Raw genomic sequence first — 18,019 nt, 5'->3', positions numbered from 1 at the left:
AAACTCATATGCCATTAAAATTATAGAATTATTTCGGAATCTTCATTTTTGATAAGACAAATGTTTTCTTTTGATCTATAAAGATTAGTCATATATTTTTACAAACTTGTACAGTCAAGAGTAATCATATAGATTACTTATAGAACACATATGATGTATAAATTCTATAAAGTATAACCAAACAGAACACTTTAATTTTGTAATTTAAAATATGTATACCTCATATTCTTTTCTGCAAACTTTCAAAATGTCATTTTTTGAAGAAGCCTGAAAGAAAATTACATTTCTTCATTAATGTATAGCACAAACTCACCAAGAGTGAAATCATGTAGCAAAGAACAAAATATAGTAAACATATATTTAGATAAAAACTGTGAATTTCACTCATTTGCAGTTTCTAGCAAAAAAGATTTTTATGGTTCTGTGACAATGTGATGAGCAAATTTCACATTTTATTGAACTCAGAACATGTATGCCACTAATCACACTGCCAAACCTCCTTTTCTAGAAGACTCCTGGTATCAATATACCTTTACTGTAGTAGTACTCTTATATTTTATTTGTTCTGCTAAGTATCTTGTACACCTATTCATTCTATATCAGTAATGATAAACATTTCAAGTATCAATCTTGAAATCTCAACAATATTTGCTTCTGTTGCTTTCCCCAGTAATTTAAAGCAAAGGAAGGACTTCTGCACTTATGATGCTCTTTGAAATGAGAACCTACATTGTAAAATTCAAGAATGCACTTATTTTGCCATTAGCTCTTATGATTAGTCTTTGTACTACTATTGACCTGACCTGACTTTTATTTACGTGACTGAAAATCCGCTAGGAGTCAAAAGACGTTGTGCTTTCTTCTGCTAACAATGAGTTGGGTCTTTTGCCTGCTCACAGAATTTCCTTCTTAATGCTGGCGATAAAATCTCAGCTCTTAAAATCTGACTCCAAAATGGCTTGCTTTTGAGATCAAAGCCAACTATTTTCTCAGAATATTTGTCCATTTGATAAAACATTAACACTATGATTTAAATGAATATTCTGGAAAATGTATCTCAAACAAATAAATGGAAAAGTTATCTGTGAGAAATAACATAAATAAGATACTGTGATGGCAGAGATAGTAAGCAATACTGATCACGACAAGGAGAAAAAAAGTAGTCAAAGAAACAAGACACCAGCAAGAGCACATAAAAGTCCCAAATCTGTCAAAACGAAGCACAAACCACATCCCTTCTTGAATTTGTCACTGCTTTCTATTCAAAGAGGTTTCCTTTACTTTTGAAAATGAAAGGAAAAAAACACAAAAATAAAAATGTGACTGACCAAAAACTGAATTCGGCAGAAAATGATGATTCTGTGTTTTATTTATAAAGGTGCATCTGGGAACAATCATGTTTTTCAACAAAAGATGGCCAATGGCTATGCACTCTAGATTTTACAGATGTCTATATAAATTTTAGTGCAGTTTTTCCTATTAAAAATCTGAGAAGCATTCTGAGACTGATTCCACTTATTGCTCTTAGGGTTGTCATTGGCACATTTAGATATGGTAACTTTAGATAAAAGGCTCATCAGTATCTTGGAAAGGATCTAAAGAACAGTTTAAGAAGAGGTCACTGGGAGGCTGGCATCTTTAGGATTCAAACTTTCCATAGCAAGGCTCAGAAGCAGCCAATAAGCTGTACCTACTAGTTCTCCAGAATCTAAGCATTCATTTTAAAAAAGCACGTAATCAAACACCGCTTTGTCTACCTGAGTCCGAAGTGAGTTGGAATTATTTTGTTCTTAGAGATGTGAACTCATTTCATTATGATATTAACTGCTTTATGATAGTTAACTGTGACATTTACATTAAATTAAGTAATTCTTCATGCTAGAGAGGGGAGAATCACAGATCTACACAATTTATTGAGAGCCACTTCTCATGTTGCAACACATGTTAATGGCACTTGGGAGAGTCAAACATTATCTTCCCCCTACCCCAAGTCAAAGAAGCCAAGATTAAAAAGCCTAGTAGAACTGATGGACAGCCTGACAGCACAGGAAGTAAGTTCAAGCAGCCTACAGGAGCTCAGAGACAGCATCTTACTTTGTTAACTCATGCATGGAGCTTAATCTGTGTGTGGAAATTGGAAGGTGGTGCTATACTTATACCTTCCCTACTCTGTCTCTTGAGACAAATAATCTTTTATCCCAGATGGTTAGCATATATATGATCATTACTAGACATGGGCCAACTAATGTACTTCCTACCCCAGGACAGGATCTGGACACAGTGTGTCTGGAACAGAAATTTTTTTAGTGCTAGTAAGTACAAATAAGGACAAAACGTAAGGGAAGGGCGCTTAGAAAGGCAGCAGCATGGGGGGTAGGGGAGACTGCTGTGAAACAGCCCCTGTCCACAGCGGCCAGGGCTGGCTGTGGGCAGAGGCTGCTCTGGCATCAGCCCTTGTCTGCAGGGGGTTCCAGCTCCCCACTGGGACTTCACAGTAGACAGAGGCTGCTGGACCCAGCACAAGCCAGATTGAGCAAGCCTGGCTCGCGCTGGGTCCAGGAACTCCTGCCACTGCGGCTCTGCATTTTAAATGCAGTAGCTGGATGGGTTCCTAGTACATTTAACCTGCAAAGCCACAGTGAGGGGAGCTCCTGGACATGGTATCAGCTGGGACTGAGCACCCTCTCTTATCAACTAATCATGCAGTCGATAAAAATTCTAGGTGAGCAAAAATGGAAAATCCCTCAAATAGTGAGATGAAAGATTTATATAGCAGCCAGGTGGTACCTTGACTGAACTGATGGACAGCCAAGATGTCTACAGATCCAGCAAGTAATCTAGGATGAGGCAAAGGGGAGCTAACTCAGGGCAGACCACACCATGAGCAAATCTCTTCCATTTCTGCAGGTAAGGAGGACAGATTGATTTTTTTTTTTACTGTCCAATAACACCTGCTGCACCTCCACACAGAGGAAACTTCTGCTCCCAAGAACCATCCAGAAACCAGGCTCTGAGACACAAAACCACCAGGTTGAAGTGAAGCATATAATGTGCATTCTGAGACAGGAGATGAGGAATGGTAAGGATCCTGATCAGCAGTTGGACACAGATAAAACTAATAAGGGTACCAAGCTTGCCTTGGTCAGGCAGATACTATCTAATCTTGTTTTGCCAGTTCTTGTTCATCACCCTTAGGATCAGGGGCAGTGGAATAAAGGCGTAGAACTGGCTCTCCTTCCACCTGAGAAGGACGATGTCCCCCAGAGACCAGTAACTCAAGCTCCTTCATTGAACAGAAGAGAGGACACTTTCTGTTCTAAGAAGTGGCAAAAAGGTTGATCTCTGGCTGTCCCCATCTCTGAAATATGTCTTGGAGGACTTGACTGTCCAGCTCCTATATGTATTTATGGGAGAAGTGTGTGCTAAAGAAATCAGCAGTGATGTTTTGGATGACTGGAAGGTAGGCTGCTGAAATGTGGGTGTGGCTGGTTATGAAGCAGGTCCAAAGCTTAATAGCTTCAACACACAATGAAGTGCATCTTTGTTTCTTGATGTAAAACATACAGGGCATGTTGTCCATCCTAGCCCTGATCATTTTGCCCCTGTTGAAGGGCAGGAAATGGAGGTAAGCATTCCTGACTGACCTGAGCGCCAACTGATTGATGAGGAGATTGGTTTGTGGGCTCTACATCTGTTAGGGTATAGAGGTGGGTTCCCCATCCCAAGTGGGATACTTTTGTCATTAGAAACTGTATTCCTTGCATTAGTACTAACAGGGATTTGTTTACATTCAGTTGTAGATCAGTGTTTCCTCTAAACTGCATGCATGCACCACACACTTCAGTTACTCCTTCCCCCACTGCTCCTGCCCTCTGCAATGGAGGTCAGGCCAATTACTCCTGGGAGTCTCCTGCTTTCTGTACAACAGGAAAAAGGACAGGAGGTGCTGATGTCAGTGTCACCCCCCATCCCTCAAATAGTGAGATGAAAGATTTATATAGCAGCCACAGAGCTGGGGGAAGAACATGAGACAGGGCTGCTGATGGATGTTGCTGTGTCTAAACAAGCAGCCTTTAGACTAGTGAGTGCCAGTCTACTTAAAGAGGCAGCAAATGTCTCTCATACACACCCTCAAACACAAAGGCCTGGTCTAAACTAGGAGTTGACAGATTTTAGCCTCTTAAGGTAAATTTTCTAAACAGAGAGTCCACACTACCAAGGCCATTCCATTGACTTTAAGGGCCACTGACGTTGGTTTCAGTACTCCTGCTTTTCACAAGAAATAAGCCAAAATTTGACCTGGCATGGTTGAATTCATGGTAGTGCAGACCCAGCACAGAGAAAGTCAAGGTTTTGATTTCTGGGAAGCATCCCAAAGTACCTCACTTGGACCGGAACTTGCACCTCTACTGCTTTCCAGGTGAACAGGAAAAGCCCCAGGAAAGTTACAATTTCACTTCCCATTGACCAGCATTTGAGAGCACACCTCAAAGCAAGCAGCCCACTTAAGCAGCACACGTGGCCATGACTTCCATGAATTCAAATTCCATGAGCACCAGTTCTCAGCGGCACAAAAGAGCACTAGCATAGAATGTGCCGATGATCCTGGACTTCACTGAGGTGTGGGAAGAGGAATCCATTCTCTTGGATCTTCAAAATATCAAAAGAAACACTGATATCTATGCAAAGATAGCAAAGTTCATGATGACAAAAGGATACTCCAGGAAAATAAAGGAGCTGAGGAAATCCTATCACAAAACAAAGGAGGTAACAGACAGCCCGGTGAATCATTGCAAACATGCCGCGTCTATGACCAGCTGCATGCGATTTGGGGCGGGGGGGGGGGGACGACTCAACCAGCTTCCCAAGACACTCTGGGCAGCAGCATGAAGGACAGTGTAGTAGTGGAGCACAGGGAGGATTACAAGGAAAATGCCACTGCCAGCCAGCAAGGGGTAAGAGCCAAAAACTTTGGAGCCAAGCCCATCCTCTCAAAATGTCTCACAGTCAAGCACTGGTTCTGGGGAGGACACTTCTGGTGAGTTCACAATTTTTCTTGCTACAAGCAGGTTAAAGCAATTGGGTGTGATGTGTGGAGTACTCTGTGCCTACACAGCGTGGGGAGCCCAGAACAGCTTGTTAACCTGTCTGGAGATGGAGCAGGAATACTCCCTTCATATCTCTATGAAGCTCTCAGATAGGAACTCTTCTCACAAGGTTTCTGGGGAAGCCAACCTTATTTCCATCCTTCACCATAGGACACCTTCCCACACCAAATCAGCAGTAAATGGTCTGAAGTTATTGTAGCACAAAACATTGCAGCATAAGGTCCAAATTTCTGGTCATGTTCAGTCACCATCAGCTCCCTATCACTGTGTGTGATTTGGGGAAGACTGATAACTCACATGGCAACCTGGATGAAAGAGGAGAGATGCCTTTGCTGCTACCATGGCTTCCCTCCTTCCTGCCCTCCCACAAACAGGCTCCTGCAGGATGAGAAAGTAGAATGTAATGTGGCACAGGCACTACAGGATAGCTATCCACAGTGCATCACTCTCAACATCGACAACAGTCTCGTTAATGGGGATGTACGACTTTGAACTACACTGAATTCCTTCCCACAGTGGGGACCTGGACTTGCGACTTTTTAAAATTGGGTGACTAGAAATCGACCATAATAGACCTCATATCATAGTGTAGATGTCACCCTAGTAGGAGTCAGTTCTGAAACTCACCCAAAAAAGGATTATAGATTTCTTTAAGCACCACTAAGATAGTAGTTCGCTACTGACCCACAGTTCTTTACGGAGTTACTCCTACCCTAGCAATAGTAAATAAGGTTTATATAAGGGACAGTGTCAGGGTAGGAATGGGCCCAGACCTAAAACAGAAAGGACAGTTAATCAGGAGCACTGGATGACCTATATTCACTGATACCCTTTCTATGTGACAATGGATATATCAAGGGATCACCTCTCCCAGAACCAGAAATCTGTGCTTGTTTTAACTACATCTGAACAAGAGTTATGTAGTTCCAGGTTTTGTATTCCTTAATATTTTAATAAGCTCTTAAATCCATACTTACTCTTTTCAACTCCTAGACACATACCATATTTACTGCTCTGAGGCATTACATAAATTAGCTTTGTTCGCCAAAATTCTAATACATGTGTAGCTATTGTCTTGTCCAAAGTTCACAAGATTGAAGAATTGTCTCAAACTGAATGAACACTTGACTTTTGAGCAGAAGACTCAATGTGATTGGCAATTCATTCAGTGCTATTCCGGATTAACTTGAGCAAAAGCACAAAGCTCTGGGAGGTTTAGTGACATCAAGTAAAACAGTTGCACTCCTTTCTCATATATAGTTTCGAGCAATCACACAGACAGATTTCTGTCAAAAGGAAGGTCCCTCCACTCTTGTCTGTAGTTCACGAGGAATTCCTGATAACTGGAACCAGGAAGTACAGCACATGACAATGGCTGTGGCAGTTGCTCTGGCAGCTGTGTCTGCCACATCCATTGATGCCTGTACAGCAGTTCAGGCAATAGACTAGCCCTCCTGCACGACAGATTGGAGCTGTGGTCTTTTTTGTTGCAGGAGTTCACTGATAAGCTCCTGTAGCCTTGTAGAATTGGCATAATTGTAATTAGCGAAGAGGCCTGTATAGTTTGAGATACAGAATTGTAAGGTCGTGAAGGAGTAGACCTTTATCCGAACAAGTCCAGCCTCTTATGTTTCTTTTCTTGTGGGGCAGATATAAATTGTGGTTGTCTGGACTGATGGTGAACCACATTCACAACCAATGAATTTGGCTGGGGGTAAGAGAAGAGAAAATCCATCCCCTTGACTGGTACAAAATATTTTCTATTTGCCCTTCTATTAGTACGAGGAATAGAAGGTGGTGTTTGTCAGTCTCAGATGACTCCATTACGGCCTCATTGATGGGTAGCGCAATTTTCAAAGAAAAAAGTGGGTTGCAGTATTTGCAGTAGCGTGTGCTGTTTTTCTTGCGCTTCCTGCAACACAACGTCTTGTGAGCGTGCAATCCTTTTGAACAATTCCTGGAATTGCTTCAGGTCATCTGCTGGTGGAGAGGAGGAAGGGAAGACCAGCTCATCAGGAAATGAGGATGACTGAGGAGCTGGGGACAGATCATCTGTGTCAGACTGAGATCAGTCACTATCCTCCTTCACTGGGTCTGAGTCATCGCCGAAGGTGACTGTGGTGGTTGAGCCGGTGGTGAGCGAGTAATCATGGGTGAGGAATAAGCTGCTGTACACACTGGAGTCAAGGTTGTAGTCTCATGTGACCAGGGTGATGGGTTGGCTATGTGTGGCATTGGGCCCATGGGTCCCACGGGAGCCATTCCGAATTATAAGGGTGAGGTGGATATGGCCACAGGGAATTAACCCAAGGGTACTGAGGTTGATGATGAAAGGACCTCTGCTTGGTTGAATGCTACAACACCACTGAACATGTGGGAGAGGAATGTTGGGATGAAAACCTACTCCCATGTCTAATGCCTGGACCAGTACCAGGGGAGGATGGCGTGGGTGAAAAAGAACTATCCTCAGACTGGTGCCGGTGTGGGCTAGTCTCCGTAATTTTGGGAGAATGTGGTGGTGAATTATCAGTCTATACCAGTGGTGGCATTGTCGGCACCTGTGTTGCTCAGTGCCAAGATTCAGACCTCTTATGGGTCTTGCTCGTTGTGATCTCCAGTGCCAGCATTTGCTTAGGTACCAGTGAGTGTTGTAAAGAGGCAGCCTGCTCTAGTGCTGCCCTCTCTGTCGGTGCTGGGGGAGGTGGCATATCTGCCTTGGTTGGTACTGGGCAAGAGCCCGTGCTGGTCAGTGCAGAGTAACTCAATTTGCATTTCAGCTCCGCCGCCACTCTTTTTGTCAGTGCCACTTTACTCTTTTCATGGGTGTCAAGAGGTGTATGGAATCAGTGAATGGGCAGTGAGGGATGCTGTCGGCACCACTGGCAGCAACTGTGCCAGTGAGAGAGTCCCAGGGAAGAGACGTGTGGACTCTTTTCCTCTGAGTACAGGGTTCCACTAATGCCAATTTCTTTGAGTCTGGTGGTTGGAGAGACTTCTCCCAGAGCAAATTCTTCAATCTCATCTTCCTATCTCTTCTGACCCTCGTGATCATGCTTTGGCAGTGTTGGCATTTCTGCACCACATGGCCTTCGCCCAGACATTTTATGCAGGAAGCATGCCCATAGGAAATGGACATGGGGTCCCTGAATGAGTCACATATTTTAAAACTGGGCTAGCCTGGCATCTTGAACTTGGGGTGAAAAGAAAAACTAAGGCTGACTAAAAGTAGCTAAAGAACTGGGCTAATCAAGTCAAAATTTTTATTTCTTTCAGAAAAATTGCACTGCTCAGAGACTCCGTCTTCTGCCAAGGATGATAGACAAGGAACTGAGGGACCCATGCTGCATGAGCAGCTAACAGACAAACCAGCACAAGATGGCAACTTGTATGCGCTAAGCGGAAGGTATTTCTAGGCTAAAAATCTCCGATTGCCAGCACGAGGTTGCACGGACACCTGAGAGGAGCACCCACAAGGACACTACTCGAAGGAGAATCATGTAATATAAGTCTTATACTAATTAAGCATCAAAAGCTGTGAAGACTGTCTCAGTATCATAAAGAACCTGTTTATACTACAAGCACCTGTGGTCAGTCAGTTGTGCTGAATTACCTCAAGAACAAAAGATACTGTGCACCTACATCAGTTATGGCTTTACTTATTTAAGTTTTATTCTGAAGCCACATTTGCAGTATCTTAAGCCAATTTAGTTCCAGAAGCCTAAAGGGCATAGGCGAAAAAGAACAAGCTGGACTTTACAACTGCCTTAGCTGTAAATCTACTTTTTGTTCAGACTCCACTCTGGCCCCACAGCCATGAACTCCAATAATGCTTCCTTACTCTTATTTGCCCAAATGAACTACCTCTCTTTAAATAGTCTCCCCAAGAGAAGTCTCCATTCCAGCTCTGGAAGTCCTCAGCCAGAAATCCAGTAGAACTCTTGCAACGTAATTAAAAGGAAAAAATACTTAAACACAAGATCATATAAATGCTTTCTTTCCTATTTTATTTTACTTATTTTACTAATATTTTTTCTTCCTCAATTCTATTTTTGCTCCAAAGGTCACCCTATTGTTAACCTGAGCACTTTTACTGGAGATATAAATCTAATTTTTGACCTGTTAATTTTCAAAAAGAGAACTAAACTTGGTTTAGGTTCTCACTTTTCCCTGATCCATTTCCCAAAAATCTTACTGAGGTTCAATTTAGACTTAAAAAAAGGGAAAGGAAAAAGAAAATTAAAAAAAGGCTTCAGTTAATGAAAACCAAGATGGTATACATCAGTGGTTCCCAACCTGTGGTCTGCAGACCCATGGGGATCTATGATGGTACTGTAGGGGGTCTGTGGAAAGTTTAGGAAAGGAAAGGAAAAGAAAAGTAAGGATTGGGCCCCACTTCAGGATGGGGACTTTCCGCCAAGTGATTCTCGCCTGGGGCTCATCATCCGTGACTGGCCGCATGCATGCAACCTCTCACCCTCAAGATGTGATCTTGATACCCCAGGAGGCACCATCCCTCCTCCCACCACCAGCTGCACTGCCAGTTATGCTCCAGCCCTCTCTCCAGTCCCAGTTGTGCAATAGGCTCAATCTTCACTTTTCTTTGCCTTTTCTTTTCTCCCCTAGGGCTCCATGCCCAGCCAGGAGCTGCCTTAGGCCACAAGATCCCTCCTGCCGTACACTCTATGAATGGGCAGAGGATGGAGGGTGTGGGAGCTGAGGAAGCAGCACGGACCACAAGCTGGCTGTTGCTTCCCTTGCAGGGGGGGTGGGGAGGGGGTCTGTAAAATGTTAACAGATTGAAATGGGGTCTGTATGCTCAAAAAGGTTGGGAACCATTGGTATACATCACAGGGAATACAGATGGTTTCTTGACCTATTTCATAGTTCTAAAAGTAATTGCAGAATATTTTCCCAAAAATTAAACAAAGTATAATTGTACAGATGTAATAAATGAATTTAACTTGCCATATTACTGTTCACAAACTGCAGTGTTCAGTTATGTTTAATACTGATCATGGAAGAAAATTAGAAAAACCTCACCTGTTTACATGCTTGTCGACATTCCACAACAATAGCTAGTTCACAGCAACCTAAGCCAACCCAACCATCAGACTTTTTCAAAACACCTTTAAAATAAAATGACAGCAAATATTATATTAATACAACGACTATGACAAAAATACCCAACTAATTCTAGGACTAAGCCCAAGTACCTAGGAGGAAATAAAATAAAAATAAGTATTGACCTTTTCTCTTAAAGCCATGACTCCTTTTTACATGTTCTGGGAATCAAATTTCTTCTCTTACTTCCCCCCACAAAGTATCTTCACACAAAGATCTTCTACTTTTTATGCAATTCATCTCTTCCTGTCTCCCAGCATGCAGTATACCATTCATTATTTTGTCCATCAAAGACAAACACAATAGCAAGGGACTGACTGGGCCACAGCTACTTCCTGAGTGGACAGGAGACAGCAAACCAGGAGTTGTAGAGGGATAGATAATAGCTATAGAAGGGCCCTGGATTCTGATGATGCAGAGTCTAAAATCTGCTCCCATACTATTCTAATTTTTTAGAAAAAAAAGAATTGAAACAAGTTTTAAGATACACATGTTATAGCCTTCCTTTAGGAAACAAGTTACTAGAAAAAGAGAGAATAATAAATTAATAAAAAGTGCTAGTATGTGTGTAGAAGATTCCCTGGGAACCTTCTTCCATTATCACAGTCTTCGCTGCCATTTCAATTTCAGAGTTAAAAATGACTGGGGGCTCACAAACTATGACAGAAAAGGCAATTTGGCATTCTGGGGAGAAATGAGGTTTTTAAAAAGTGCTGATTTTTCCTCTCCATTCCTTGAGATGCTTTTTTCTTTTCCTTCTCTTTTAAGTTCTCTCACTCCCCATTTCACACAACAGGCATAGGGCTGTTGATTGCTTTCCTGTGATTAAGATCCACTTGTGAAAGACTAGGAATTGGCACATGGAAGTCTCAGCCACACACTAATATTCTGTACTGACTATCTAGAGCTATTAAAGAAACGTTTCACCAATACATACCAATTATTTTATCAAGGAAGTAAGAAATGCATTGTGTAACAAAATTGTACGAGTAAATAAAATTGGATTCTCATTTAGAAAGACAGCCAGTTGACTGGAAAATCAGATAGGTAAACACCCATCCACAATTCATCACAGGGTTAGCTGCCTTCTACATACTGTTTTAATATTTAATATTGTTTCTGTGGAACTTTTGCATGAACAGTCCTCAGGACTGTGGAACTATGAACACAGTCATCTTAAAAATAAATCCATGATCCTGACAGTTTCACTGAAAACTGCATTTTAAACAATATCAGTAATTGAAAAAGTGAAAGAGGAAAGAAAGCATTAAGATTTAACCCTAAGACAAAATGAACGCTTACTGATCATTCACAATTGAGTTTCCAGGAGACAGAAATTTCTGTTGCATGGAACTAGTTATGTCACCCAAATGACACTATGACCAATACACTTTACAACTGCATAGGTATACTACTAGCATGAAAAACTGAGTAGTTAGGTAAAATAGACAAACTCTGAATGTTTCAGGTGTAATTCCACTTAGATCACATTGTGGTAAAACAATGAAGTAATGCTATATTAAAGTTCAAAGTAGAACACACAAAGCAGCTACAGATACATCCCAGGTTAAGGTTACCATAAGAGGTGTGCTTTGGAGTTAGTTTATTGTATATGGTACTCTCCCAGGAGTATTCTAAAACCATCAGGTAATCTTGTGTACAAAATCTTCTCCCATATCTAAGTAAAATCTTCTTTACTTATGCTTTCACTGGTTCGCAAGCTTATTTTGTGAGTAAGGCAATCTGAACATACATGAATGGAGCTGGAATTCCTATTCACACCAGCTTGCAGCATGTACTTCTAATATTTATGCTGAGGAGCTCAAATTCTAGAAGACGAATGCATTATAAAAGAAGACATAGTACATAAGTGGTTCCTGAACTGTGATCTCTGGACCAATGATCCACAGAAAGCTGACTGATTATGTGGTGCTGGCTCCCTCATTTGTAGCTGCTATATCACATTAAAAGGCAGTTAAACACAGTGGATTGATTTAAGCAAAAGCAATTTAAATAATTAATTTTAAGCATGATTTAAATATGCAAACAGCAAATCTGGGTTTAAAATACCTGATTTCATCTTGATTTACATTTATACTTTTTAGTTATTTTCCTAAACACCAAAGAACCATTTTTATCAGTGAGGGAATTACTATATTATGATTACACATGCAATAAAACTATTTCAGACAAGCTAGCTATACAAATGATGGTAATTAACAAGGCTACTCTGATAGATAAAACATTGACACTGAAGATAGGAATTGAAGTGGCAGTGAAATAATTGCATCCATATACAGGTTTTTTGTTTCAAGGTTCTTCCCTAGGGATTTTATGAAAATTGACAGGTAGAATGCTCTCAGGGACTCTGAGCATATGCAATAGGATTTTGATGCTTTTGAAAACTTTAAAAAAAGTTTCAACAACAGCCAGTTCCTAAACAACCTAGCAAACAGGAGCAGCACAGGAGGGAGTGTAGAGAAGGTGTGAGAGCCAGATACACCTAAGAAATGTACATTAAAAACTTTAGTCAATCATCCCCCTGCCAAAAAATCCTAAAGAATGAACAACAACAAAAACTCCTGTCAGCATAAATATAATGCAACTGGAGGTGATACAGCTTAGCGCATTGAATGCGGCAGATGTGATTACCTCCCTTGTGTGCTGGTGGCATGAGAGTGCATTTGGGAGGGCATCTTATGGCCCTCAAAGAGTGAATATGAGCTCGAGACCAGAGTAGCTGAACTGGAAGAGCTCAGAGAAAAAGATTTCAAGGGATACAGTAGAGCAGTTCCACCCTAGTCTGACAACCTCTTTGAATGAAAATGTCTTGATGTTCTCCTTCTCTAAGCTGGAACAGAGGAACATGATACCATAATTGTGACTCTCCTTCCAGATGACATCATAATTATTGTCTAACACTGATGCTACTCCTCCAGGGGAGGGGACCCCAGTGACTAGGAAGAGAAAAGTAATAGTAATGGGTGATTTAATTATTAGAAATATAGATAGCTGGGTTAGTGATGATCAGGAGAATCTTATGGTGAACTGCGTACCAGGTGTGAAGGTTGTGAACTTTTCAAGACATAGATAGACCTAGGTACAGTGCTGAGGAAGGGAAAGTGGCTGTAGTGCAAGTAGGTATCAATTATAGAGAGAGAGATAGAAGAGAGGTCCTGGAGGCCAATTTAAGACTGATATGTGAGAGATTAAAATCCAGGATCTTCATGGTTGCATTCTTTGAAATGCTTCTCATTCTATGTGTAGATCCATTTATACAGGCAGGGCTGCAAGGTCTTGATGAACAGATTAAACACCATTGTTTTGTTTTATTAGGAATCTTTTAGTAAGAGAGAAACATATATAGGATGGATGAGTTCCACATAAACCAAAACAGAACCAGATTGCTGGCACGTAAAATTAAAAAGTTTGTAGAAAAAGTTTGTTTTTAAACAAAGGGCTGGGGAAAAGCAGCACATAGTTCAGACAGAGACATTCCTCAGGAGACAATCTGTTAAAAAGATACTCTATATGCTAGTAAAAAGGAAATGACAGAGTTCAGTACAATTCAGAAACAGTCAAAGAAGAGTCCAATTCAATTACTCACATGAAGGGATACAACTAAATATTGGAGTAAGTTTATAAATACTTGTAAATAAATCCTAGAAGTCTAAATACTAAGATGGGCGAACTTCAATTTATGTTAATAAACAAAGATTCTGATACAACAGGTATCAGAAAATATGGTGGCGCAACAATAATCACTGGGACATGGTAATACCAGGATGCAAAATATATAGGAAAACTGGTGGGGGAGTGACACTGAATGAAAGCATAGAATCAAATATTATAAAAATCTTAAATAAATTATACTGTATCACAGAATCTCTATGGATAGAAATTCAATGCATTAATGTTAAGCGTATTTCTCCTGGGGAAATTCTGAACCACTGCACATACACAGAATTCAAGTCCCCCACTGAAGGCTGGAACTAGGGGGGCTGCCACATCCCCTGGCTTGAAGCAGAATAAATAATAAATGGTTTCTGCCTTTAACATCCACACTATAAAAATTGTTTCAGCACCAGTGTGACACCTGCAGATTTTTTCTTCTTACACAGAATTTAGACTTTGCTGAAAATATTGAAATTACACCTTTTGTCCACAAGAGGCTGCTCTGGCACCAGAAGAGAGGGTGGCCAGCTGTCAGAAAGGGAAGGGGAGAGGTGAGACAAAGTGGGACACATTAGGCTGCTAGAGGGTCACAGACTGGGGTTCAGAAGGGCTAGTGAGAAAGACTTGGGTATGGGGTCAGGCACTAATGGGGTGACAGTCTTAAGCCCGGGGCTGAATGGAAGGGCCATATGGCAATGGGGACAGAAGCGCCTGACTAAAAAGGAGAAGCAAGGGGCTGTAGGTAGGGTGTGCATGGGGGACAAGCTCCACAAGTCTCTAACAATCTCCCTGCCCCAAAACTCTGATCCATATTTCTCCCACACACAACCAATAATCATCTAGGTTCACTCCAAGCTCTTTCCCTCTCTCTCAGCTCCTCCATTAACCCTCACTACCCCACCCCTTTCCACTGCTTCTGAGGGGCGCAGGAAATAAGTTTCTCCATTGTAGTTTAATTACTCAACATTCTGTATTCATATGCTTAGAAAGAAACTTGTTGAGAAAATTCTTGAATCTTTCTTTAGGGCTGTATTATTATAGATATAGATGTTGACACTATTTTTAAATAAATTACCAAAATAATTGAAACCAGCATGATTATAGTGTGTTATTTTACCAAATAAAATATGCAGAATTTTAAAATATTGTGGACAGAACTTTAATTTTTGGTACAGAATTCCCCCAGGAGTGCAATATAGATGAAGGGATATACTACCGGACACGAGGATGATGACAGCAACTGAAATGCTCATGGAGATTAGACAGGCTACCAAACAATCAATCAAATAAATAAAATGGGGGAATTTGAATATTCCCATACTGACTGGGAACATGTCACCTCAGGACAAGCTGTAGAAATAAAATTTTCAAACAACATTAATGACTGCTTAGGTGCAGCTAGTCCTGGAACGCACAAGAGAAATGGCAAGTCTTGATTTAGTCCTCAGTGAAACACAGAACCTGAACCAAGAGGTGAATATACTTGAGCTATTCTGTAATAGTGACACCATATTTAAATTTAATGTCCTTCTTGGAGAGAATGGTGATTAGCCAAAATAGTCAAGGATACAATGCTATGCTCTCAGTGTCCCTACAACTGACAGTCAGGTGCTGGGACTAGATGACAAGAGATGGATCACTTGATAAATGCCCTATTTTGTTCATTTCCTCTGATGCATCTGGCACTGAGCACTGTCAGAAGACAGGATACTGGGATAGATGGACCATTGATCTGATCCAGCATAACCATTCTGATGTTCTTGGCAACTGTCCAGACTGTCTTTAGTAGTCAGATGAGAAATTACCTATATTATTGGATGGTCTATGTTAGAATAGAGTAAGTAGGAATAGGAAAGCTGCATGACCATTTGATAAATTGTATGGCAGGGAAGGGTAACCTTTTTTTGGGTTGGGAGCCACTAACTCACAGAAAAAAAAAACAGTTGGGGGGCGCACACAAGTGGAAAGCAAAAAAACAAACCCTCACTGATGTGGTCCCTGACTGAGAAGAAGGAAGACACTCCCTACATTCACGTCATACACGAGAGCTTTGGGGGGCCCAGCCTAGTAGATTTTGTGTGCTCCAGCTTCACAATGGGGTAGCAGTGGGGGGAGGGGCGGTGCCCCAGGTCTGAGGTTCTCCACCCCGTTGTACGGCATAGCTATTGGTTACCTTCATCAATCCAAAGAGACAGTGGCTCAATGAGCCAAACAAACAAAAACTTCCAAAACATGCAAAGAGGGAGGAGTTTTTAATCCCAAAACCTATATCTCCACAGGCAGATAAGCAGAGGATTCAGATGATCTTGTTGCTAGTGGAACACAGTCCAGAGAAGTTGTCTGGATTTTCCTCCCCAACTCTACCTCAATATCCCTTGAAAAACTTAGAATTACATCTGCATGATCTAGATGAAAAGATACCAAAGTGCTTATACTGATAAAGCTATCAAATATTCAGCTTGGATGTTTACCTTCCCGTTTTTGTAAGAACTATCTTGTTACAATACTGCAAACCATAAGCCTACCTGCAGATCTGAAAGAGTCACAGTATGTGTCTGATACAAGGTTGCTGCCAGGGAGATCTTATGAAGTAAATTTTATATCTTGGGCCTCATGGATTAAGTCTTCTTAAAGGGAAATTATCCAAATTAAAATATATGATCAAAGCATCTTGAGGCCTGTCATGATCATGATGGTTAGCTAGCTGCCTGGGGACTAAGGGGTTAACTATGTCCCTTACTTAACCAGGTAGATTCAGCCAATAGGAATGCAGGTAGGAATTTCAAACTGGGACAAAGGAATTTTTGTTTTTTACCTCCTTTGTTTTGGGCAGCTTTTCTCTCCAGCTACTGAAGGGGACAGGATGTCTCCCTCTAAGAAAATACTCTTCACAGTCTGTAAGCAGGATAAAGTTCAAAACCTAATGGATTTATCTATTGTTTTATGGTTTGGGAAATGTGATCTGATGTCTGTGCATTTAAAAATGGGTTTTGCTCTCCTTTGTAACTAAGTTCCTGGCCCATGGTAAGTTTCTCCTCCATGAGTATATTATTTTGTTTCTTTTCCATCTAGTTATTATGCGTGCAAAAGGAATATTATGGTGATAATAAAAGTTCCTTCTCTTTCCTTTTTATTAACCTGGTATTGGTTAATGGCTGTGTCCTGGTTTGTACTTTAGGGGTGAGATTTCCCAAATCTTTCCCCTGATTTTTGTATCAATATTTGGGTGGTGGCAGTGGAGATTTTATTCCAAAAATCTAAGTTAAGATTTTGGGGGAAGTTTTATGCCAAAATTTGGTAGATAAGGTTTTGGGGTACTTTTGTTGGCCCCCACTTCTGCATTTATTGCGCCAGAGTGGGGAAGGAGCCATGACAAGGCCACTGACACCCTCAGTGTAATAGAAGCAGCCCTAGAGTTGTACTATAAAGCAGAATCTATCCTATGGTCCACGTGTTGTGATGCAGTCAGATACTGATTTAGACATTACATAGAGTTTGTTTAGCTGCCTCCAGAGTCTAATGTTTATTTGCTCTCTCTGTGACCTGATAATGTTCTCCAGTTAAAAAACTTTGTTGGAAGCAGAGAGAAAGTGGATTTTATTTGTCTTCCTTTTTTCTTCAACTTTTTCTGAAGCATCCAGAAGGTCCTTTATTAATATGTAGGATAACCAGTACTAAAGGTACTCAACAGCAGCGCTTCATCTATCCAGAGAAAATCCTACAGCCTCTCTAATGTTAGGAGCATATCAGAGGGACAGTCTCTCAATAGAAGGGGCAAGACAAAAATATAGACAACATTATTTTCTGGAATCAAGCAGAAGCTTACAAGAGAAAAGAAACAAAGTGGAAGGTAATTATTGTAGCCAACTCAACTCAATGTCATTCAGGAAACTAAGGCAAGTACTAAAAGAACTTTAAAGAGAATTTGGAGGTCATGGGTTCAAAGGGAGACTAGCAAAAGAACCACAAACAAGGCAGAGGCTCCATGGGGAAATACTACAACTAACCTGAAACCTAACAAGACCAGATGAATCTCCACTAAAGGGTACAGACCTTCTTTTTCAAGTTTTTTTTTTTTTTTTTTGAAGAAAATTAAGACAGCTTTCATGCTTTTA

At 41.0% G+C, this 18,019-nt stretch overlaps 1 protein-coding gene across 6 annotated transcripts in view; it reads right to left on the bottom strand.

Annotated features, from left to right (window-relative positions):
- Positions 1 to 18,019, bottom strand: part of LOC102462793 (TGF-beta receptor type-1) — a 232,374-nt gene that overhangs the window by 70,782 nt on the left and 143,573 nt on the right. For 4 of the 6 annotated variants that reach the window (XM_089776469.1, XM_025179693.3, XM_075921582.2 and 1 more), the window contains 2 exons: positions 10,149 to 10,234; positions 220 to 267 (listed from right to left, as the gene is read on the bottom strand). In XM_089776469.1, coding sequence (XP_089632595.1) covers positions 220 to 267; positions 10,149 to 10,234 — 134 coding nt within the window. Of the gene's footprint in view, positions 1 to 219; positions 268 to 5,405; positions 5,466 to 10,148; positions 10,235 to 18,019 lie in introns of those variants that run through there. The other 2 variants (XM_089776470.1, XM_075921583.2) reach the window with 2 other exon arrangements.

The sequence above is a fragment of the Pelodiscus sinensis genome, chromosome 2 (genome assembly GCF_052426305.1).
Source record: "Pelodiscus sinensis isolate ZL-2025 chromosome 2, ASM5242630v1, whole genome shotgun sequence".
Lineage (NCBI taxonomy): Eukaryota > Metazoa > Chordata > Testudines > Trionychidae > Pelodiscus > Pelodiscus sinensis.
Note: the sequence above shows the minus strand (reverse complement) of the source record. Positions and strands in the feature narration are given on the sequence as shown.